This window comes from Heptranchias perlo, chromosome 5, assembly GCF_035084215.1.
Source record: "Heptranchias perlo isolate sHepPer1 chromosome 5, sHepPer1.hap1, whole genome shotgun sequence".
NCBI lineage: Eukaryota > Metazoa > Chordata > Chondrichthyes > Hexanchiformes > Hexanchidae > Heptranchias > Heptranchias perlo.
The window spans coordinates 55643357-55666699 of NC_090329.1; the positions used below are offsets into that span (position 1 = coordinate 55643357).

Genomic DNA, 23343 nt, shown 5'->3' on the forward strand with positions numbered 1-23343 from the left:
AACATGGTGGCAATGAGTGACTGGGAGAATGGGGTGGGTCAGAACACATGGAATGCTCCACACAATATGTAGCACAAAATCACAAGATAATTACAGATAAAGAAGGCGATTCAGCCCATCGAAATTCATCCACCCAGAAAGATCTCAAAGTCACTCCAATGTAGCATCCAACTGCCTCTGAGACGATTCCAGGATGTTTGCCTCCACTACTCGATCTGGAAATCTATTCCACACATTAATCACTCTGTGAGTGAAGGAAACTTCCTGGATATTTGGCCTAAAATTACCTTTTACCAGTTTGAACCTGTGCCCCTTTGTTTTACTTCTGCAATTTAATTTGAAGTAATCCAGGTTTACCTTTTCCTTAACCATCTCATATGCCTCTGTAAGATCATCCTTTCTCAGATGTAAAGTCAAAATTTCTCCAGTCTTTCCACGTACGCCAGACCTCTGATACTGGGGATCGATCTTGTGGACAGTGTATTTAAGATGTGATCCAGCCAGAGTGATATAAAGTTTGATCCCTACTTCCTCTTATTTATATTCTACTGTTTTGGCTATGCAATTCAACTTTCTACTTGATTTGCTGATTGCTGCAGTAGGGCAAATGCTTTGTAGCAGCATTAATCTGATATGAAAATCTTAGTGTCGAGCATGTACATGCTACTCTAATGAGGTTGGTCCTGTCTGTTGCCAGCACTGTGGAGGCAGTAACATTATCTACAATTACAACCAACAAGATCTGGGAGGACCATACTCACCCAACCCTTTGTAATTTGATCCAGTCTGCTGCAGAGTAATTCAATTTCTCTGGAATGTGTAATTTGATCCAGTCGTTGTCAGTAGGCTACACAGTTCAGGCAAGGCACAGTGCAAACATTACTGATTTCAGAGAACAGACAGCGCTAACACTACCAATTCTGGGGGAAATGAGGTTATTCACTTTGGTAGGAAGAACAGAAAAACAAAGTATTTTTTAAATGGTGAGAAACTATTAAATGTTGGTGTCCAGCGAGATTTGGGTGTCCTTGTGCACGAAACACAGAAAGTTAACGTGCAGGTACAGTGAGCAATTAGGAAGGCAAATGGTATGTTGGTCTTTATTGCATGGGGTTGGAGTACAAGAGTAAGGAAGTCTTGCCACAATTGTACAGGCATTAGCGGGACCACACCTGGAGTACTGTGTACAGTTTTGGTCCCCATACCTAAGGGAGGATATACTTGCCTTAGAGGCGGTGCAATGAAGGTTCACCAGATTGATTCCTGGATTGAGAGGTTTGTCCTATGAGGTGAGATTGAGAAGAATGGGGCTATATTCTCCAGAGTTTAGAAGAATGAGAGGCTCACCACCACCTTCTCAAGGGCAATTAGGGATGGGCAATAAATGCTGGCCTTGCCAGCGATGCCTACGTCCCATGAACGAATTAAAAAAAAGGTGATCTCATTGAAACATCTAAGATTCTGAGGGGGCTTGACAGGGTAGATACGGAGAGGCTGTTTCCCCTGGCTGGAGAGTTTAGAACTAGGGGGCAGGGTTTCAGGATAAGGGATGGGCAATTTAGGACTGAGATGAGGAGGAATTTCTTCACTCAGAGGGTGGTGAATCTTTGGGATTCTGTACCCTAGAGTGCTGTGGATGCTCAGCAGTTGAGTATATTCAAGATTGAGATCAATAGATTTTTGGACTCTAAGGGAATCAAGCGGTATGGGGATCGGGCGAGAAAGTGGAGTTGAGGTCGAAGATCAGCCATGATCTTACTGAATGGCAAAGCAGGTTCGAGGGGCTGCATGGCTACTCCAGCTTCTATTTCTTATGTTCTTATGTACCAAGTTCAGACAAAGGACAGCGCCGACACTCCCGAGTTCAGGGCACGCTCAGCGCCGACGCTCCCGAGTTCGGGGCACGCTCAGCGCCGACGCTCCCGAGTTCGGGGCACGCTCAGCGCCGACGCTCCCGAGTTCGGGGCACGCTCAGCGCCGACGCTCCCGAGTTCGGGGCACGCTCAGCGCCGACGCTCCCGAGTTCGGAGCACGCTACACGCCGACGCTCCCGAGTTCGGAGCACGCTCAGCGCCGACGCTCCCGAGCTCGGAGCACGCTCAGCGCCGACGCTCCCGAGCTCGGAGCACGCTCAGCGCCGACGCTCCCAAGTTCAGAGCACGCTCAGCGCCGACGCTCCAGAGTTCGGAGCACGCTCAGCGCCGACGCTCCCGAGCTCGGAGCACGCTCAGCGCCGACCCTCCCGAGTTCAGAGCACGCTCAGCGCTCTGTTCAGATAGAAAGGTGTGAGGCCATGCAGGGATTTCAACACGAGGATGAGAATTTTAAAATCAAGGTGTTGGTGGACTGGGAGTCAATGTAGGTCAGCGAGCACAGGGGTGATGGGTGAACGAGACTTGTTGCGAGTTAGGATACGTGCAGCAGAGTTTTGGATGAACTCAACTATATTGAGGGTGGAAGATGGGAGGCCAGCCAGGAGAACATTGGAATAGTCGAATCTGGAGGTAACAAAGGCATGGATAAGGTTTTCAGCAGCAGATGGGCTGAGGCGGGCAATGTTGTGGAGGTGGAAGCAGGTGGTCTTTGTGATGAAGAAGATACGGGATTGGAAGCTCAGCTCAGGGTCAATTAGGATGCCGAAGTTGTGAACAGTCTGTTTCATCCTGAGCCAGTGGTCAGGGAGGGGGGTGGAATCAGTAGTGAGGAAACGGAGTTTGTGGCAGAGACCGAAGACAATGTCTTTGGTCCTCCCAATGTTTAATTGGAGGAATTTGCAATTTATCCAAGACTGGATGTTGGACAAGCAGTCTGACAAATCAGAGGCAGTGGAGAGGTCAAGAGAGGTGGTGGCGGTGAGGTAGAGCTGGGTGTCATCAGTATACATGTGAAACCTGAAGTCATCTCTTCAGATGATGTCACCAAGCATGTTGATGAGAAATAGGATGGGGCCAAGGAAAGATCCACGGGGGACTCGAGGTAACGGTGCGGGGATGGGAAGAGTAGCCATTGCAGGAGATTCGCTGTCTACGACTGGATAGGTAAGAGTAGAACAATGCAACAATGCTTAACAACGGAAGAGAGGTGTTGGAGAAGGATGGTGTGGTTAACCATGTTTAAAAACTACTGAAATGAAGATGAGGATGGATAGTGCACCATGGCCACAGTAACAGAGGATGTCACAATTGACTCTGATTAGGGCCGAAACCTGACCAGAGATGTCGAAACACGGAGTTACGGGAAAGATGGCTGACTGGTGTGGGGCCAATGGACAGTGGCATTGCCTTCTACTCCGCAGCTGCAGATAACGCACGGTGTCTTTTGGAATACAGGCGATAGCTGTTGGGGATTGTCGGCAACACAAACTGCACAGTGCAGCCTCTTCACTCCGACAGCTGCTCTGCCAGTTGGGTTATGTATATCTGTAAATGGTGCTTATCCTCCTTCCATTGCTCCTTCTCTCCTTCATTCAAAGCAAAGAGATCACAAGATAGCTACAGATGAGCAAGGCCATTTGGCTCACCTTGAATCAAGTGTTGATTCCTCTTTGTGTGAAGAATGTTTTCTTGATATCATTCCAACATTTGAATCTACGTTGCTTTCTCCTATACTAGCGATCCTCCTGGTGGCTTTTCTCTGCACTGGCCACAGCACATCAGAAGCTCCTTTGTGCCTCAGTGACCACCACTGCACAAGGGACTCAAGGTGTGGCCTGAGCAGCAGGCTGTTCACAAAAGGCCTGGACTTTGCTTACGAAAACCACTCACTGCTGGGTGCTGGTCTGGCAACTGGAGCGTGGCAGGGCACCTCAGCCAAAACTCCACACCAGAACTGGCCACCTTGCTTTCTGCCATGATTTCCCTCCCATGACCCCTCTGTGGCCCTGCTCATTCTGCTGGCAGTGCACCCACCAGAATCAAATGAATGGGGGGGAGGGGGGGGTGGAATTGCTAAATTCAAACACATGATGACAACAGCTGCTATGCCCTCTTCCTAATGTTTGGCTGGCGGCTACAGTGATCTCCTGGACTGCCACAGAAACATAGGATTAGGAGTCGGCCATTGAGCCCCTCAAGCCTGTTCTGCCATTCAATTAGGTCATGGTTGATCTGGACCTAAACTCCATCGACCTGCCTTGGTTTCATATCCCATAATACCCCTGCCTAACAAAAGTCTATCAATCTCATTCTTGAAATTTTCAACTGACCCCGAGCCTCAGCAGCTTTTTAGGGGAGGGGAAGAGTTCCAGATTTCCACTACCCTTTGTGTGAAAAAGCGCTTTCTGACATCATCCCTGAACATCGGAGCTCGAATTTTAAGGTTATGTCCCTTTGTTCTGGACTCTCCCACCAGAGGAAATCGTTTCTCTCTATCTACCCTATCAAATCCTTTAATCATCTTAAACACCTCAATTAGATCACTCCTTAATCTTCTGTACTCAAGGGAATACAAGCCGAGTCTGTGCAACTTGTCCATATAATTTAACCCTTTTAGCCCCGGTATCATTCTGGTGAATCTGCGATGTACCCACTCCAAGGCCAATATATCCTTTGTGAGTGCGGTGCCCAGAACTGAATGCAGTACTCCAGATGGGATCCAACCAGAGCCCTGTACAGCTGTAATATAACTTCCACCCCTTTGTATTCCAGGCCTCTTGAGATAAAGGTCAACATTCCATGAGCCTTTTAAATTATTTTTTGTATCTGTCCACTAGCTTTGAGCGATTTCTGTACTTGGACCCCTAAATCTCTCTGCTCATCCACAGTTCCGAGCTTCTCGCCATTCAGAAAAAACTCTGATCTATCTTTCTTAGATCCAAAGTGGATGACCTCACATTTTCCCCACATTAAACTCCATCTGCCACAATTTTGCCCGCTCACTCAATCTATCAATGTCCCTTTGCAACTTTCTGCTCCCATCTACACTATTTACTTAGTGTCCTCAGCAAACTTACATATGCAGCTCGCTATTCCTTCATCCAAGTCATTTATAAATATAGGTTAAAAACTATGGCCCCAGTACAGATCACTGGGGGACACCACTGGTCACATCCTGCCAATTTGAGTACATACCCATTATCCCTACTCTCTGTCGCCTTCCTCCAAACCAATTCCCTATCCAAGCCAATAGGAGTAAGACCTCCACATTGAGCAGCCTTCCACCTCGCTTTGACTCTGAAAACACTTCATGTCGGGCCAACCCAGCAATTGACTTGTGGGCCCCTTGAAATAGGTGGCCCCATGAACGGGCACTGCAAGATCACACGAGGGACTGTAACCATTTCTCTGAGGCTGCATTTGAAAAATCTACAGCATTGATTATTTTACATAATTTGAGCTGCAAGGATGGTTTTGTGAGGCGCATTTCATTCAAGAAGAACGGGTGAGGGCAACGTCATTGCGTTGAGAGCGACATCATCGGGTGGCCCGACGCATGCGCAGGAGGACGTCATGCATTGATCGAAAACCAGAAGTACCCACGCTGTCAGTAATCACACCGTCAAACTAAACACTCTGGGAGAGAGCTGCGGTGACTGATGAGGCAGTGTGTGTGGGTCATGGATTGTTTTCAGGTTTATTGGGTAGAAAGTGTGGGCGGGTCACCTTTTACATTACAAAGTGAATAGTAATACTGCGTCCAATGGCGTCACTTGCTGTGCATGAGCCGCGCTTTTCAAGAAATCAATTCACTGCCTCAAGAGCATGAACCAGTTCTAACCGTGGGGGGAGGGGGGGGGTGGGGGAAGAACATGATCCATCTCCTGTCTGGACCATGTTCTCCCTCCCTTATCCCCCCCACTTAGATTTGGATCACATTCACTTCCCCCACCCTCTCCCCCTCTGTGCTCTGCTCCCTCCATTCTCCCTTAGTGACCAAAAGCACGCATGCGTAACCCAACACGCTCCAGGCCCGAGCGTGCATGTGCTTCACTAAGGGAATCACGGGATACAGGGATTGGGCGGGAAAGTGGAGTTCGGAACATAGGAACAGGAGTCGGCCATTCAGCCCCTCGTGCCTGCTCCGCCATTCGATAAGATCATGGCTGATCTGTGATCGAACTCCATATACCTGCCTTTGCCCCATTATCCCTTAATACCTTTGGTTGCCAAAAAGCTATCTATCTCACATTTAAATTTAGCAATTGAGCGAGTATCAATTGCCGTTTGCGGAAGAGAGTTCCAAACTTCTACCACCCTTTGTGCATAGAAATGTTTTCTAATCTCGCTCCTGAAAGGTCTGGCTCTAAATTTTAGACTGTGCCCCCGACTCCTAAAATCCACAACCAGCGGAAATAGTTTCTCTCCATCCACCCTATCCGTTCCCCTTAATATCTTATAAACTTCGATCAGATCACCCCTTAACCTTCGAAACTCTGGAGAATACAACCTCAATTTGTGTAATCTCGCCTCGTAACTTAACCCTCCAGAGCCAATATGTCCTTCCGAAGGTGCGGTGCCCAGAACTGCTCACAGTACTCCAGGTGCGGTCTAACCAGGGTTTTGTATAGCTGCAGCATAACTTCTGCCCCCTTGTACTCTAGTCCTCTAGATACAAAGGCCAGCATTCCATTAGCCTTCTTGATTATTTTCTGCACCTGTTCATGACACTTCAATGATCTATGTACCTGAACCCCTACGTCCCTTTGGACATCAACTGTTTTTAACTTTTTACCATTTAGAAAGTATCCTGTTCTATCCTTTTTTGATCCAAAGTGGATGACCTCACATTTGTTTACATTGAATTCCATTTGCCACAGTTTTGCCCATTCACCTAATCTATCAATATCGCTTTGTAATTTTATGTTTTCATCTACATTGAGTTGAGGTAGAAAATCAGCCATGATCTTATTGAATGGCGGAGCAGGCTCGAGGGGCCATATGGCCTACTCCTGCTCCTATTTCGTATAATCTTATGTGCATTGATAGCGAGAGCAGTTAGTCCTTGGCATGAGTCACAGCGAATGAGATTAGTTTACTTCCAGCAAGACCACCTTCAACATGCAGTCTGACACTAAAGTAGCAGTGTACTGGCTCTAGTTTAACAGCTGGAGCCAGAAATTAACACTCGCCATTAAGTGAAACTGACCTACTTACCATCAGAAGTCTAACCTTCTCCCTCCCCCACTGGCTGATAGATTTGCACTGGTATGTAGAATTAAAATATTTACAGCTGGATTAAACAGTCTGCACACATTGAATTCTCTGTTCTGCTATGCATGTGCAGTTTCCACCATCCTGTTATAGGAAACCAGAACACCACTTTCCACAAACCCTGTGACCATGTAAAATGGTGTTTAACGAAACTCACTTGAACCACTACTCTAGAGTAACAAGTGCAACAGAGATCGAGCATCACTTTTGGCTCTCACACAAGGAGGAAGAGCTTCCAACGGTAACACTTGTCAACATGTAATCAGTGTGGTGTCATTGTAATTTACATTTGAATTCAAAAATGGAAAACACCCACTAGATTGAAAAAACTAATAAGATAGTGAATTTAGTTAATCATGGGTGAAAATTTAATGAAAGAAAACTGGCATGTGCTTTCGAGTTATTTTGCTCTTCGTGTCTGAAGGGCTGAGCATCATTGAAATTGAACACACTCTTATATTATCAACACCAAAACTGGGTGATAAATTCCATAATCAAACAGTTCTGAGAACTCTTCGAGAACACAATCATTATTATTCTCCAGCACTGAACATATGAGAACTACAGGCTAAGCAGTAAGATCGACTGTCTAATTAGAACAAGCGTAGATGCCAATGTATTGATGCCAAGAAAGATTAAGAAGTGCTAATGAATCTGACTCAAAAATACAACAGCGCCCTAAAAAGCTGAGATGTTATATTGTAGGATGTGACATTTTGAGTCCTAAATATGAAACAAGAATGATTTACAAATATCTTGCTAGGTGGTGAACAATTTTAGGGCTCCTTACACAGAACCTCATAAAACTGATCAATAAGCTATTGCTATTGACTGACGTGTATTTTGGAGCAGTGCAATCAAAAAGCAAGACCTTGTGGTAATCAGTAAATTCTCCAAATCTTCCTGTGCTCCTAGGAACTGTCAGTCTCAGCTTAGAGATTGGACAAAGTCAGCATGGGTTTATGAAAAGGAAATCATGCTTAACAAATCTACTGGAGGTTTTTGAGGAGGTAACTAGTAGAATAGATAGGGGAGATGTGGTGTATTTGGATTTTGAGAAGGCTTTTGATAAGGTCCCACACAAGAGGTTAGTGTGCAAAATTAAAGCACATGGAATCACTGGCATGGATTGAGAATTGGTTGACAGACAGGAAACAGAGAGTAGGAATAAACAGGTCTTTTTACGGGTGGCAGGCAGTGACTAGTGGGGTACCGCAGGGATCAGTGCTTGGGCCCCAGCTAGTCACAATATATATCAATGATTTGGATGAGGGAACGAAATGTAACATTTCTAAGTTTGCAGACGACAAAAAGCTGGGGTGGAATGTGAGCTGTGAGGAGGATGCAAAGAGGCTCCAATGTGATTTAGACAAGTTGGGTGAGTGGACAAGAATATGGCAGATGCAGTATCATGTGGATAAATGTGAGGTTATCCACTTTGGTTGTAAAAACAGAAAGGCAGATTATCTGAATGGTGATAGATTGGGAAAAGGGGAGGTGCAACGAGACCTGGGTGCCCTTGCACACCAGTCGCAGAAAGCGAGCATTCAGGTGCAGCAAGCAGTTAGGAAGGTGAATGGTATGTTGGCCTTTGTTGCAAGAGGATTCGAGTACAGGAGCAGGGATGTCTTACTGCAATTATACAGGGCCTTGGTGAGACCACATCTGGAGTATTGTGTGCAGTTTTGGTCTCCTTATCTGAGGAAGGATATCCTTGCCATGGAGGGAGTGCAACAGTTTACCAGACTGATTCCTGGGATGGTAGGACTGACGTATGAGGAGAGATTGGGTCGACTCGGCCTATATTCACTCGAGTTTAGAAGAATGAGAGGTGATCTCATCGAAACATATAAAATTCTAACAGGACTAGACAGACTAGATGCAGGAAGGATGTCCCTGATGGCTGGTGAGTCCAGAACCAGGGGGTCAGTGTCTCCGGATATGGGGTATGCCATTTAGAACCGAGATGAGGAGAAATTTCTTCACTCAGAGGGTGGTGAACCTGTGGAATTCTCTACCACAGAAGTCAGTGGAGGCCAAGTCATTGGATGTATTCAAGGAGATAGATACATTTCTTAATGCTAAAGGGATCAAGGGATATGGGGAAAAAGCGGGAACAGGGTACTGAGTTAGACGATCAGCCATGATAATTTTGAATTGTGGAGCAAGGCCCGAAGGGCCGAATGGCCTACTCTTGCTCCTATTTTCTATGTTTCTAGAGAGATATTTGTCCTTATTAAAGTTGCCTCTAGTTGCACCCTGTTTATATGTAAAAGTGAATACAGAAAAGAATAAATTATGAAGGCTAATCCCTAACTTTCTGTGTCATGTGAAGCATATACCAATGGTACTAGCACACATAGAATCATAGAAGTTACAACATGGAAACAGGCCCTTCGGCCCAACATGTCCATGTCGCCCAGTTTATACCACTAAGCTAGTCCCAATTGCCTGCACTTGGCCCATATCCCTCTATACCCATCTTACCCATGTAACTGTCCAAATGCTTTTTAAAAGACAAAATTGTACCCGCCTCTACTACTGCCTCTGGCAGCTCGTTCCAGACACTCACCACCCTTTGAGTGAAAAAATTGCCCCTCTGGACCCTTTTGTATCTCTCCCCTCTCACCTTAAATCTATGTCCCCTCGTTATATACTCCCCTACCTTTTGGAAAAGATTTTGACTATCTACCTTATCTATGCCCCTCATTATTTTATGGACTTCTATAAGATCACCCCTTAACCTCCTACTCTCCAGGGAAAAAAGTCCCAGTCTATCTAACCTCTCTCTATAAGTCAAACCATCAAGTCCCGGTAGCATCCTAGTAAATCTTTTCTGCATTCTTTCTAGTTTAATAATATCCTTTCTATAATAGGGTGACCAGAACTGCACACAGTATTCCAAGTGTGGCCTTACTAATGTCTTGTACAACTTCAACAAGACACCCCAACTCCTGTATTCAATGTTCTGACCAATGAAACCAAGCATGCTGAATGCCTTCTTCACCACCCTATCCACCTGTGACTCCACTTTCAAGAACCTGTACTCCTAGATCTCTTTGTTCTATAACTCTCCCCAACGCCCTACCATTAACGGAGTAGGTCCTGGCCCGATTCGATCACATGGCTTCTTAATCAGGAATGCAAAAGTCCCAGAACTCACAAGGCATAAGGGAACTCAGAAGATCTTTTTTCCGAGTGTTGTATTCCAGTCATTCCAAGAAGATTGTGTTTAAAAACATTTCAGAGACTTTTTCCCCCAGTGTAGCTCTACGTGGAACTCAACAAACACTAACCGTGTGCCATTCTGCAGCCGGCTCACATAGACTGCTATCAGATCGTGCTCATCAGCCAACCGATTGGCCGTGTCCAGGCCATGCTGTAACCTAGTGACAATGGAGGTAAATAAAGAAAAAAGTAGAACTAAAGAAATAAAATAAAAGCATACATGATTCACATCCGAGAATAATAAAACAAACACATTGTAATGAAAATAAATCAAAAGCATTAATAGAGAATTCTGATCAGCAAAAGATCAAAAATCTTTAGCTTTTGCCAATATGAGCATACCAAGTCTGTGCTGAAGGACTTTATTTTGACTTTTACCCGGGCGATCAATGACTGAGGATGAGCAATTGGATGGACCTATCGAGACAAGGCTGTGAGGCTCCATTATCTGGCTCCTCCAAATCGGAAATTTTAAGGTTGGAATGTGCTGATTCACCAGTAGATAATCATGCAATGGATTGCCTGCTATTTTGATGCAAACAGGCATCAGGCAACACACTGCTGGATGTATACAGTTTCCCACTAAACTGAAACAAAGACTTTTATATAGCATTTTATCGTGCCTCAATTTCGTCTCCATTTAAAAATAAAATCACACATTCTGTTCTTATTTTACATTGGCATTATAAATTCTTCTGTCTACATTTATTATGGGAGCTGCCAATGTGAATTTGTCCCCTTCCAATTATACCCTCCCACCAATGGTTCTGCAGCACTTCCCCTAATGAGGGCGCAACTGAAGTGTGACACGCTGAGGTAGACATTTTGCAATATAAAATGCGACATAGGAATTTATAATGGAAAAGTCGACAGGAAGCGCATGCAGCCATAACGTCTTTAATACATTATCAATTTGTGGGTGATGTAGCAACTCACTAAGGGCATTTTTCTTCAATAACTGTTTTACACTGATAAGCCAAGAAGAATGGATGCAAAAGTAAATATTACTGTGTGACCTTGCTAGCAACTGAAATCAAAAACGAGCTGGTGTCAACCAGTCTTGCACCTCTCAAGTTGAAAATCTGCTTCGTGGCTGAGTGGAGTTAATGGTAAAGCACAATTATGTCGCAGGCTGTTTTGTAAAAGAACTATATAGGTTAAGTGGAAGAATGAATTTGAAATTGCTAGCTATTAGCTAAGTGTGCATCTAGGCATCTCTCAGCTCTGCATACAGCAAAGGAACAACATGCGTCGCTGTGTAACAATGGTTCAACACGGCACGAGGTTTAGTACTTTTGCAGCTGAATGTTAACTGTTACTCAATGGCACAAAGGATCTGAAATTGTTTATTTAATATTGAAGAATCCCCATTTTCTCTGCATTGACAACATGGTAACTCAATCAGAGGAATGTGTGGCTTTTAAATGTGTGGTTTTGGGAATGCAGTTTTTTTTAGTGGGTTGTCAGTTATTGATAAAAATATACATATCCCAATTTTTTTTTGTTAAAAAAAGGAGTTTCAAGATTCTCCCAATGGCTCAACAAGTTTATTTGCCAGTAGCTGAGCCATATTGACAAGATGATCTTAGGGTGAAATGCCAGTCCATGTGAGTTGGCTGATCTCAGCGAGAGCAATAGGAGGGTGCTACAACTGGCCTCAGCATCTCTGGGTTATGGAGAGAAAAACTGGCCAGAGTTTCCAGTTATGACCAATATCCAGTTACCCCTGCTGAAAGTACATGTGTCTCGACATGGGATAAGGACAGGTGTGATGCCTCACTAAGTTGAACAAGTTGACAAGGCTCACACTGGTCATTGGTGCTAGGTATCAGAGGACACCTTTCGGAAGGGGAGAAAATTGGCAAAAAAGTGAGAGAGAAAAAAGAAATAATTTTTAGTCCATGGTTACCAGAAAATGAAATTCTGTTGAGTTTCGAAGAAGAAAATAAAAAGCAAACCTATTCTAGAATTACCAATCTCTTCTTGTGCATCTTGTTATATAACTGTCTGAACAATCATGTTAAGAGAATTGTTACAGGAGAGAACACGGCCTCAGATAATATATTTAAGAGATACCTATTAGGGTTGTGAGGAAAAACAAAATACTATTTTAACTTTGAGTCAACGGCAAGAATAACAAGAGTGCATGGGGCCTCTGCCGGATGGGTCCGAGCAATAGCACTCCAAACATTGTGGCACTAAAATTACCAGCCCATTCCCACTCCTGGTGGACACGCTGCCGTTTCTGATCAGTTCTGAAAATAGGCAGTCAGTGCGCTCGCCTGTTTCAGGCGGGTGTCTCATTAAGGCAAAGAAATCAGGGTCCTACGAAGTAGACAGGGCTCCAAATGTAATTTTCAAGTACCGATGAAAAACCAAGGGCATCTTGTGCACATTTCGAGAAAGAAGAGTTAGCCTGGACACAGTACAAGCATTCTGAGCAAACTAAAAGGGTTAATCCTTGCATACTCGGGACTCTTGGACACAAAGAACTCATACACCTCAGTGTCACCAGGCATTTCCAATTAAGATCCTGGTGACAGTTTCAATGGGGTTTTAGCACAACTGTGGACCGGTGACTGATTAATGTGCTGGTAACAATGTAAAAAGAACCTTGAGCAACTGCAAAATTGGAAAAGACGTCTCCCTGTTATGATTTAGAAGTTGGGAAATGAAAAGCACTGTAAAATCTCATTGGAGCCTTGCCCCCTCGTTGTACTAATTAAAATCTGGCAATTACAGTTTCTGACATGCCTGGCAAGTTGGATGACATCTTGAATGAAGAAAATGTTGCCAGCCGTGACGGTTGACGCTATTGCTCCCCAAGCATCACCATACACAGGGCCCAGAAGAGTGTAGGAAAGTTGGGAACTTTAAAAAAAAAATCTTTTATTGGCAGCTCTGCTCGCACTCCCATGCACTAGCTGGCTTCTATGACCTATTGCTACTGATTCCCACTTCAATTCTGGCAGGACTCCCTGCAGAAGATGGGAAGCTCCACCTCCAGTCTACACACGGGCCTGTGACTGGAAATACGGCAGGAGTGGTGGGTTATTCCGGGGGGAGTAGTGCAAATCCCATCCTGCTGGAGATGACCCCAATTGAAAAGCCTTGGCCAATATTCCTTATATTCAACAGTACTCTGGACCTAGCTAAATGGGGTAAACAAGAACTTTAACTGTGTTCTGAAGTTCTCAATACTTGGTTTGGAGACTATTAAGCATGGAGATGGGTTTCTCCATCCGTCAGATGATCAAAAAAAAGGACTCTATGGCAGCCGTTCAATCTCTTGAAGGGAAGTTCTGCACAAGAACCCACTGGTCGTGCGAGATAATCAAGCAAAATTCCTGAGTATTCATCCTTCTACATACTTCAATTCTTCAACACTGGCCAGCTGAACCCATAGGCAACAGTTCGTTGCCATCAACCCCAGCAGCACAGGGACCATTGTGTCCGATGGAGTGTCTGCTCATCTTAGTCAATGATTATTCTCTTTTTTTGTTTAAAAGTCATCTTCAGGATGTGGGCGTCGCTGGCATGGCCAGCATTTATTGTCCATCCCTTGTTGCCCTGAGAAGGTGATGGTGGGCCATCGTCTTGAACCGCTGCAGTGTTCGTGGTGGTGATAGCCTTTGTCGCGGTTTGATACAACTGAGTGGCTTGCGAAGCCACTTTAGTGAGTAGTTAAGAGTCAACCACTTTGGTGTGGGTCACGTACAAGCCAGACTGGGTAAGGACAGCTCAATGTCATTTAGTGGGGTTTAGTTCGGTTTTTAATGACAATCTGACAGCTTTATGATCCCTTATACTGATACCAGCATTTTACTTACAGATTTTTAAAACTTAATTCAAATTCTCAAACTGCTATATTTGAACGCATGTTTCATTGGATTACTAGTCCAGTAACATAACCATTACACTGTCATAACCTTCCTATAACCAGCAACAGTAATCTTTGTGGATGAGTGACATCACTGCCAGCTTCTCAACTGACACCCAATGCTGCTACAAAAACAGATTACCATCTCAACAAAATGAATACATAATGTTTACAACCTGCATTATAAAAAGAAAACTGATGCCTCAAGGAGATTTCAAGACCACATGATCTTATCCTGGTGCTCTGATAATCGCTGTAAACTGCTCAAACTTCTTGCTCACATTTTATGGTGCTATCTGATTTGATCACTGCCTTGAAATTACTCCTAGGTATCCATTATTTCTCTGTATAATTCTATTTTTCTTTGAAGTAATACTCTTAGATAATATACTGAAATGGTCATAATCTTCAGTATTATTTTGAAATTACAATAAACATAAAAATTATGGCAAAAAAATATTTAAAACATTTAATTCAAAGTGCAGAGCTCCCTGCTCGGAACCACCATTTTCATGCAATTTCCAAAGTTGGCTGGCCCCTGCTTTTCATTACTTTCAGAGACTGCTCGGAGGCTGACCACAGAAGTGTCACATCTCCATCCAGACTCAGAGGTGGCATTTAAATTACAGGTCCAAGAAGGTAATGAGTTAGTAGTTTCTTTTTGAAAAGTAACTTTTGGAGGACTGGGTAGCTCAATGTCCTTTCACTTTTGGAAGATCTGTTTAAATCCCATCTGGGCTGATAAAATAAACGTGTCCAATCTCAGTGAACTGGTCGGACTTGTGTGAAATAAGCTTGGGTAGTTTCAATCCAGTTCCTGGTAGGCATGGGTCTCCAAAACAAAACTTCCGACAATTTGGAATTAGTAATCTTGCTCAAAGATACTGCACAAAAAAAAATGCTGGGGTGTGAAATGGAAGTTATTGAGAGGCTGGAATGAAGGCAATATTTTGGGCAGAGTGGAGGAAACTTAATTCTGCACCTGACCAGACAATGCCAAACATGAGCACCTTGATGACCAAAAACACTTACCAAAAAAAAAGTTCTATATCAGCTTACAAAAGTGAACCAAAATGTGATGTATATATTGAATGAATACTTCAGGATAAGGGCAGCGTATCCTTGTCTTGCAGAACATATAACTTTTAAAAGCTTTAAATGTAGAATTGCACCATTAAATTTTACAACATCTACATGTCTCATACAATTAAGTTGATTCGCTTTTATTTTCCAATAAAAAAAATTGCTCATGCTGCTGAACGAAACCATTATGAATACCAAGCAGACGCGTGAATGTTAATGAAGGAGGGAGACTTGCAACACTGTTCAGTCAAGCCTGCAAATGTCACAGCACAACCACAAAAATAGGCTGATATTATGGCTGTGATGTATGATTGATATCAGTTCCAATATCTACTTAGATTGTTAATGTGGTACCACAGCAATTGTTGGAGTAGATGGGACAAAATCAAATTCAACTTCAATCAATAAAAATGGTGTTTCTTTAAGCACTGTGGCAGCTGCTGTACTTGCTGATCCTGCCAACTTGAAAAATATCATGGGATCTCAACTACTGCAGTGTACAGATAAGCTAAGCAGAATTTGAAAGTGAAAACCAGTGCAAAGAGCAACAAAGGATAGAAAGAGATATCTACACAAAAATTGCAATATATATAAAAAAAACAGCAGTTGAAGAAAACCAGGATAAGGGCATCAAGGCAAATTCAACAATCACAGTAAAACTAAGCTTCTGGTGAACTCGGTAAAGTTCTATTTTGGTTTGTATGAATAAACTACTCTCACATCTTTTCTATTCACAAAACTCCTTTCTTTTCTATTCCTACAATTACAGCAAAACTCCTTTATAAAGCTGTCTGATATGCTATGAACACTACACATTATACAGCATGCAGATTAATGGACTTTCAATATTTATTGTGGATAAGTTTGCAGATGACAAAAATGTGCCTGAGAGTTGTAAATTTAGATCAAATAGGGCACAGGTGAATTAGATAAATTGGGGGAATGGGCCTGTGTGTATAGCAAATTTCCTTTAATATGGATAAATGCAGTGTAATGCAGTTGGGTCCGGGAAACTAGAGGCAGGTACGTACAATGTAGGGGGACCTGTTAAAAGTTAGAGCAGGAGCCATAGCTGATAAATCATTGAAGGACCGAGTCCAGTGAGATGAGACCTTTGGTAAGCAAATAGGATTTTTTAGGTTGTATCAAGACTCTACAAATTAAATCTAAGCATACTTAATTGGTACAAGACAAGTATTGTTCCCATTATGGTCCCCGTGTAAGATGGAGGATATCAAGGCTCTGCAGAAGGTACAGAGATAAAAATTATTCCCACACACAAGACTAAAATAATATCCAGTGTTGGGGCTCTGGCACGACCAGTGGGTTCTTATGCAGAACTTTCTGGACTCAAAAGCCCGAATTTTAACTTAGGGTGGGAATCAGCAGGCAGGAGCCAAGGTGGGCGGCAAACTGCCCTGACCTCAGCAGCATCTGGGCCTCATCTGCATGCTATCGGTCAGCTGTCTGCCCGAAACTGATGGGAAGCAGCAGCTGGCCAGTAGGCGTAAGCGCAATGTCAGGCAGCAGGAGACAAGTGCCAGTGATTGAACGAATGGTTCCTCACACCCTAGTAACTCGGGAGTAGGGGATTTTGGGAAGGCCTCGCGATCAAGGGGGAGGGGGTGGGGAAGAGGCCTAAACTTTCCCTGGAGCAACCAAAGGGGCACTCGTGCTCCTCCTGCCCACAAGCAAAGTAAAAACAAGTTAACAACACCTACCTTCTCGTACCTCTCCCAGCCCGGGCTCCTCTTACCACTAGGTTGACCTTGGCGGGAAAGCCACAACCGCTTCTCTGCTCAGGCCCGTGGATTCGTGAGGAGTTTATTCATGACCATAACAGTCTGCTGCCACTGGAACATGCAAACCCAGCAGTCCAGGTACCAGTAGCCATGGCAGCACGGGTAGTTCAACAGCAAGTGGAAAAACTCTACCTTATCAATAATAGATTACTTTGATCCTTCTTTGGAATTTATATATTTACAAACCGTGCTACATTGGTATTACCTGTAACCTACAGAATTGAGTCTTTGATACAGAATGGTTTGTACAATAGTACACCATCATGAAAACCATCAGTTGGTTATAGAGTACATGACTTGTATATATGGGAATAATTTTTAGCTTGCAAGTTTTGATGACGCATTGAAAAGATATTGCTTTCATTACACCACTTTACTTCTACTCTGCCTACTAAATTAGCCTGAACAATTAGTAATAATAATTCATTTTAATTTATGAAACTGACCATTGCTTCACAGTACATTATGCAAAACAGGATACTTTAAGTCAGAGTTCAACCATGACAAGATGGGCACTTGAACAAATTAAAGATGGGGGCTGTATCAATTGTGATTCACTTCATAAGATCTGAAACCATTGTTGATCTGCAATATGGTATCATGAAAAAATAATTATCAATTGTCAAAAGGCATCTGATGTCAACTGCAATGGTTCTGACTATTAAACAACCTGTTTGATTTTGAAAACAAGAGATAGCTTTTATGATACATTAATGGTGCTGCTTAATATTTCTATGATCAGACTTGACAGTAACTTTACTTGAAGGCCGAAGAAATAAAGTGACATTAACATGTTTTTCAACTTGGGCATCAAAACTTAACAGTTGGAAGGATTTGATGTTATACAAGAAAAGGGGAAGTGTAATTAGCAGTATACTTCAGAAGTGAATATTCACAGCCTTTGAAAGGAATCATGAATATACATATTTAAATCTATCACAGTAATGGGAACAGGCCTAAGTCAGGATATTCAATCATATAGTTTAAAGAACTCCCGTGACAGAAGTGCACTTTTATCTAATGTGCTTAAATTAATGTCTACAAATTTCTAAAACAACGAATTATCATTGATTGGATTGCTGGATTATATTAATGAAGTCACTTTCCTGGAAGTATGGAAATATACTTTTATAAACTTGTTATTTTATAAAAGCCTTAGATTGATGTAAAGTTGATGAAACATATTTCCCCCAATTCATTCTGCTTCCTTCCAGCTCAGGTAAATATCTGTACCTTCATTTCTGTCATTAGATTTCAGGCTACAAGTAAGTGGCACAACACGAAGACATTTCAAGTATGGTTCGACTGCAATTATGAGCAAACATTCAATATACAACTGAAGAAATGAGCTAAGCCTTATAGCTTGGCTGCTAGCTGTAAGAAATCTCTTTAAGAAGTTTTCTGAAAGCATGTTGAAGTGTTGAACAATTTGTATTCTACACATGAAGTTGACCTCCAAGCATAAAAGTAGCAAAACCACCAGTGAGTTACACAAATCAGCTTGCTCGAGGAGATCAAGCTCAAATCCAGCAAGTTACAAACCTGCATTTTTTACTCTCGAGAGGTGGGTGGCACTGGCAAGGCAGGGATTTCTTACCCTTCCCTACTTGCCCTGAGGTGGTGGTGGGCCTTCTTGAGTTGCTGCAAATTCTTTGTAGCAGTTTGATACAACTGAGTGGCTCACAAGGGCACTTTAGAGGGCAGTTAAAGTCAACTCTGGAGTCACATTTAGGCCAGACCAGGTAAAGACAACAGGTTTCCTTCCCCAAAAGGACATTACTGACAATCCAACAACTTGATGGTCACTAACTGTTACCATCTTTTCATTTCCAGATTTTGTTTTTTTAAAATTGAATTAAAATTCTCAAACTGCCATGGTGGGATTTAAACTCATAGACTATTAGTCCAGGCCTCTGGATTACTATTCCAGTAACGTAACCACTACACTACCGTACTGTACCTTTAGTGAACGTAATTACCTCACTAAAGTAGCCATTCTTAATTTGAGAGCCTAGACACAGCATCAGTTATTAAACCATGAGGGCATCACAGTTGAGCCCAGTCCTGTCCTCACCAACATGATGTGGAGATGCCGGTGATGGACTGGGGTTGACAATTGTAAACAATTTTACAACACCAAGTTATAGTCCAGCAATTTTATTTTAAATTCACAAGCTTTCGGAGGCTTCCTCCTTCCTCAGGTGAACGATGTGGAAATGAAATCCTCAAAATGAAATCGCATTTATAATTCACAGAACAATGCTTGGTGATTACAGACAGTTTTTTCAACTGCCCATTGCCAAGGCAATCAGTGTGCAGACAGACAGGTGTTACCTGCAAGGTCTCAGAATATACAAATCACCAAAAAAAACCAAAAAAACAAAAAAAAACAGAGATAGAGGTAGAAACATAGAAAAGACAGCAACTGACCCGTTATATTAAAAACAGATAACATTTGTTCGCTGGTGGGGTAACGTGTAGCGTGACATGAACCCAAGATCCCGGTTGAGGCCGTCCTCATGGGTGCGGAACTTGGCTATCAATTTCTGCTCGACGATTTTGCGTTGTCGTGTGTCTCGAAGGCCGCCTTGGAGAATGCTTACCCGAAGGTCGGTGGATGAATGTCCATGACTGCTGAAGTGTTCCCCGACTGGGAGGGAACCTTCCCTGCCCCTGTCACCACCCTGTATGAGATCAGCTAAGTCAGCAGCATACCATTACCTTTATTTTTATGGTGCAATATCGTTCTGTAAAAAAAAATGCGACAGTAAGGGTCGCTTTATTTTCCCCACTTTAATGGCTTCTGAATCTACTCTAAACATTCTGGCAAAAGGAATACAATCTTTGTGAGTGAGTGAACCAGCCTTCAACATGTCATCAATGACGACGAACACCTCGCTATGGCCATCCCCACACCTCCACTACTCGCCTTTAAACAGCCACCCACCCTCAAACAGACCATCGTTCGCAGCAAATTAACTAGCTTTCAAGAGAACAGCGTCCACGACACCACACAACCCTGCCACGGTAACCTCTGCAAGACATGCCAGATCATCGACACAGATACCACCATCACACGAGAGGACACCACCCACCAGGTGCATGGTTCATACTCCTGTGACTCGGCCAACGTTGTCTACCTCAGACGTTGCAGGAAAGGATGCCCCAGAGCATGGTACATTGGCGAGACCATGCAGACGCTGCGACAACGGATGAACGGACACCGTGCAACAATCGCCAAACAGGAGGGTTCCCTCCCAGTCGGGGAACACTTCAGCAGTCATGGACATTCATCCACCGACCTTCGGGTAAGCGTACTCCAAGGCGGCCTTCGAGACACACGACAACGCAAAATCGTCGAGCAGAAATTGATAGCCAAGTTCCGCACCCATGAGGACGGCCTCAACCGGGATCTTGGGTTCATGTCACGCTACACGTTACCCCACCAGCGAACAAATGTTATCTGTTTTTAATATAACGGGTCAGTTGCTGTCTTTTCTATGTTTCTACCTCTATCTCTGTTTTTTTTTGTTTTTTTGGTTTTTTTTGGTGATTTGTATATTCTGAGACCTTGCAGGTAACACCTGTCTGTCTGCACACTGATTGCCTTGGCAATGGGCAGTTGAAAAAACTGTCTGTAATCACCAAGCATTGTTCTGTGAATTATAAATGCGATTTCATTTTGAGGATTTCATTTCCACATCGTTCACCTGAGGAAGGAGGAAGCCTCCGAAAGCTTGTGAATTTAAAATAAAATTGCTGGACTATAACTTGGTGTTGTAAAATTGTTTACACTCACCAACATGCACATTCATGTATTTTTCAGTTACTGGATATCAATTAACGGCAACAACCCTGGCTTACTTTTTCCCTCTCGCGCTCAGGGGTGTTGGGGCCAGTTGCAGTGCCCCTGTCACCACCCTGTATGAGATCAGCTAAGTCAGCAGCATACCATTACCTTTATTTTTATGGTGCAATATCGTTCTGTAAAAAAAAATGCGACAGTAAGGGTCGCTTTATTTTCCCCACTTTAATGGCTTCTGAATCTACTCTAAACATTCTGGCAAAAGGAATACAATCTTTGTGAGTGAGTGAACCACAAATTGTTCTTCTTAGAAAGGTAAATATTACTACAGCGATCTGTGCAAGGTGGATGAGAATTCATTGAGGAGAAACTAATCCCAGATGTTCCTTTCATTGTATTTCATAATTCTCTTTCTTTTTTCTCCTTGAATAACGTTGCTGCTTTATGGTCTTGGAACCAGTGTACTTTGTAATCAGTGCTTTAAGCTTCCTGAATTGTTTGGTTGCTGCTAAGAACTCAGAATATAATTTTATCATCAAGGACTGATGTTTCCCAGATAAAGCTTGTGCAAATAGAATGTACTGAAGCATACCAGAAGAAATGAGCATGGAAGCAGAGCTATTGTTGAATAAACTGGGAAAAACTTATTGAACAAAAGGATAAAGACTGGAAAATGGCTGCTCTGATTCCAATCTTTAAAAGAAGGAACCTGAATTACGATCCTGTAGATTATGGGGCTTGCTATCTTGACTGGTGCAATGGATAAAATATTGGTTTCTATTCGAAACCAAGCAAATCAAGTACATCAAGGAAGAATAAGGGCAATAAATCCAAGTCAAACATGGGTTTTGTGAAAATGCAGGTAACTCAGAACAAGTTTACTGAATTATCTGAGGATGTAACAGATTTGGGGGTTGAAAATAAGGTGGCTAATATTTGACATCTTAATTCTGAGAAAGTACTTGACAAGATCCCTTGCAAGACACTAACAGATGATACTGCACTGGCGAAGATCAGCTAACCCAGCACACAATGGGGATCAAACGTGGAACCATCTAGCCCGTACAGCCCAGTACTTGGCCATCAGGGGGGTTTATGGTAATGGTTCTAACTGGGCAATTCATGAGGACTGTGCGGTGGTCACTCCTACCAATACTGTCATGGACTGATGACATTGTATGACAGTAATTCAAAGGCTAATAATGTGTAAGCATAATGAAGATGATATTGCTAACCTGTAAAAGCATTCAAGAAAACATTGCTAATCTGTAAAAGCATTATTGAAAAATTCAATGCATTACTTCTGAGGTACAGTCACTGTTTTGTGGACAGATATGGTAAGCAATTTGTGCATTGCAAAGCCCCACAAACAGAAATGAGATAAATGGCCAGTTGATCTGCTTTGATGCTGTTGGTTGAGGGATGAATGTTGGCCAGAACACCTGGTTTTCTTCAAAACAAAAGTACCATGAGATCTTTACATCAATACATGGCAGATGCAGTATAATGTGAATAAATGTGAAGTTATCCACTTCGGAAGGAAAAACAGAAAGGCAGAGTATTATTTAAATAGTGATAGATTGGGAAATGTTCATGTACAAAGGGACCTGGGAGTCCTTGTACACCAGTCACTGAAAGCAAACACGCAGGTGCAGCAAGCAATTAGGAAGGCAATTGGTATGTTGGCCTTCAACGCAAGAGGATTTGAGTACAGGAGCAAGGATGTCTTACTGCAGTTATACAGGGCCTTGGTGAGACCACACCTGGAGTATTGTGCGCTGTTTTGGTCTCCTTACCTAAGAAAGGATATACTTGCCATGGAGGGAGTGCAGCGAAGGTTTACCAGACTGATTCCTGGGATGGCAGGACTGTCATATGAGGAGAGATTGGGTCGACTCGGCCTGTATTCACTCGAGTTTAGAAGAATGAAAGGGGATCTCATTGAAACGCATAAAATTCTGACAGGGCTAGACAGACTGGATGCAGGGAGGATGTTGCCACTGGCTTGAAGTGGGGGGGAGGGAGGGTCCAGAACAAGGGGTCACAGTCCCAGGATACAGGGTAGGACATTTAAAACTGAGATGAGGAGAAATTTCTTCACTCAGGGTGGTGAACCTGTGGATTTCTCTACCACAGAAGTCACTGATTTTTATTTAAGAAGCTGGATAGATTTCTAGACACAAAAGGCATCAAGGGGTATGGGGAGAGAGTGGGAATATGGTGTTGAGATAGAGGATCAGCCATGATCATATTGAATGGCGGAGCAGGCTCGAAGGGACGAATGGCCTACTCCTGCTCCCATTTTCTATGTTTCTATGTTTTACATGCACCTGAGCAGGCAGACAGGGTTTCATTTGAACATGTCATCTGAATACCACCTCTGACAACACAGCACTC

At 43.2% G+C, this 23343-nt stretch overlaps 1 protein-coding gene across 14 annotated transcripts in view; it reads right to left on the reverse strand.

Moving 5' to 3' along the window:
• LOC137321765 (dystrobrevin beta-like) overlaps positions 1-23343 on the reverse strand; it is a 534882-nt gene that overhangs the window by 126684 nt on the left and 384855 nt on the right. For 11 of the 14 annotated variants that reach the window (XM_067984400.1, XM_067984401.1, XM_067984410.1 and 8 more), the window contains one exon: positions 10445-10534. The exons of 2 other annotated variants lie outside the window; for them this stretch is intronic. In XM_067984400.1, the coding sequence (XP_067840501.1) occupies positions 10445-10534 (90 nt within the window). Of the gene's footprint in view, positions 1-10444; positions 10535-21061; positions 21126-23343 lie in introns of those variants that run through there. One more of the 14 variants, XM_067984412.1, reaches the window with a different exon arrangement.